Source organism: Diabrotica virgifera, chromosome 10, assembly GCF_917563875.1.
Source record: "Diabrotica virgifera virgifera chromosome 10, PGI_DIABVI_V3a".
NCBI classification, from domain to species: domain Eukaryota; kingdom Metazoa; phylum Arthropoda; class Insecta; order Coleoptera; family Chrysomelidae; genus Diabrotica; species Diabrotica virgifera.
In genome coordinates this window covers 81,436,988-81,438,913 of record NC_065452.1, presented here as the reverse complement: position 1 = coordinate 81,438,913, position 1,926 = coordinate 81,436,988, and the positions used below count along the sequence as shown (strand labels likewise).

At 44.0% G+C, this 1,926-nt stretch overlaps 1 protein-coding gene across 1 annotated transcript; it reads right to left on the bottom strand.

Moving 5' to 3' along the window:
* Positions 1-208: 208 nt before the first annotated feature.
* On the bottom strand, positions 209-850 carry LOC126893088 (arginine and glutamate-rich protein 1-B-like). The gene has a single exon (XM_050663032.1). The coding sequence runs from the start codon at positions 848-850 to the stop codon at positions 209-211; it is 642 nt and encodes a 213-aa protein (XP_050518989.1).
* Between the last annotated feature and the right edge of the window lie 1,076 nt (positions 851-1,926).

Here is a 1,926-nt window from a genome sequence, read left to right as displayed (position 1 = left end):
AGCTAATTTATTTCTCCCTCTTCTATTTCTTTTAGCATCTCCGCTAGGTCCTCCCCTACGTCTTTAATTGTGTTTCCTACGCCTTTATCTTTCGCGTCCTTTTTTGTAAAAACTAAGCAGTTCTTTTTTTCTACTGTTTCCAGTAAACCCGCTTGTTCCCACTTTGTCTTTTCATATAGTTTCTCTTCCCATTTAGTGTCGCATATGCTCATAAAAGTTTTTTCCCTCTCCCCATATTTAAGGCCCTTTTGATTTTTTCTTGTTCTTGCTTCTGCCTCTCTTGCTCCACTTTTAATTTACAGTGGTCACATTTTAATTTGTTTGGTGTTTTTTTGTTTGTACTATCCTCCCCCTTTTTGTTGTTGGTGGATTTTATAATCCCTATCAATTTTTTTACATCGGTGTCCATCTCCACCTTTTCTTTAAGCTGCTCGCTTAATTTATTGAACATTTCTTCGAGTTTTGTATTTAATTCCTCCAATTTCCTATTTATTTTTTCTTGTTTGGATTCATTTGGAAACCGTATGCTCTCCTCCAGCCTTTCCCTCTTGAGGTCATTTATCCTCTCCATGCTTTCAGCTTTCCTTTTTTTGTTGTTTATGATCTCCCCATCCTGATATTCATCCAGGAAGATTGTCGCCAGCACACTTTCTTCGATACTCTGCCATCCTTCTTTAATGTTGTCTACTTCTTCTTCCTGTGATTGTTTCTCCCCTATCTGTTCTTTCTCGTTTTCACTATATTCTTTCATTTTCTCCTCTATTAATGTCGACTGATTTGCAACAGTTGACCTATTCATTTTTTGTTGCCGATCGTGTCTTCTTACAAGTTCCCTCTCAAAACTATTCATTATCTCTCCTTCCAATTCTTTTTTTAAGTCGTCTTGCGACTGTTATTCCCTATTCTTTTTTTCAATTTCCGTTGCATTGTCCATATTATCTCGCCGATGGTCGTCATTGTTGTCACCTGTCAGTTTTGTTTTTTTTTATATTACTCATAAATGGTCCCACGAGCCGAGACGTGTTATACGTCTGGCGCGGCAGTGCGCCCTTACCGCGCTAAGGCTTAGGTACTTCGGGAGGTCGCCAGGTATCCCGAAGGGATCGTTTGTGATGCTCTAACCCTCGCATCTCTCATATCTTTGGCACGATGCCTTCCACCGTGATAGTGGGGATTATTTTATTGAGGTTTACTCCTCTAGGCTTTTTATCACGGTTGCCTCCGGATGCAGTGGCAGTCTGTATTCACAGGCTACCTGGAGTTTCCGCGTAACTGCTGCCTGCCCTGTTACGTGGGATTTGGGATGGATGTGTGGTGGAAAAGGTACATTGGTGGGGTAAGACATGGCGGCTACACGCAGTGGGTATGTCGAAAAAGTTTTCGAATAGAGATTTGTGATCGAAGTCCGACGGCGGAGGCCCCCGCGATGTGTTTGGGGCCCACCATCGACCCTCGGTCACAATGCTGAGGTGGACGAGATTAACTTTTAGGGACTAGAGTAGCCGTAGGGAAGTTGAAGGGTGAGATACAACTGCTGAAGGCGAAGGCGTCGCAAACTGCTCGCCTCAGTTGCGACGCCTTTTAGCATCCAGCGGCGGTGTCCGGCGCCCACCCGGTGCGCAGTCGCTGGACGCTGGGACTGTTCTTGGTTTCACCGATCGTGCTCCCCTCACAATTTTAGGGACCACGACCGCTTACTCGGCTCTCCCACCGTCGTCGAGGTAAAAATACAATCCCAGGGAGAGATTGAGGGGTTATCTAATTTCTGTATTATTATATGGAATGGATCTTCTTCATGTGCCGTGCTCGATTATCGAACGTTGGCTATCAAACTGGCTATAGCAATTTTGTTAACGGCAGTTCGGAAAAGGGATGCAGAGGATCTGTTATAACATTCTCTCAGGTTTTTAAGCCATGACGTTCTTC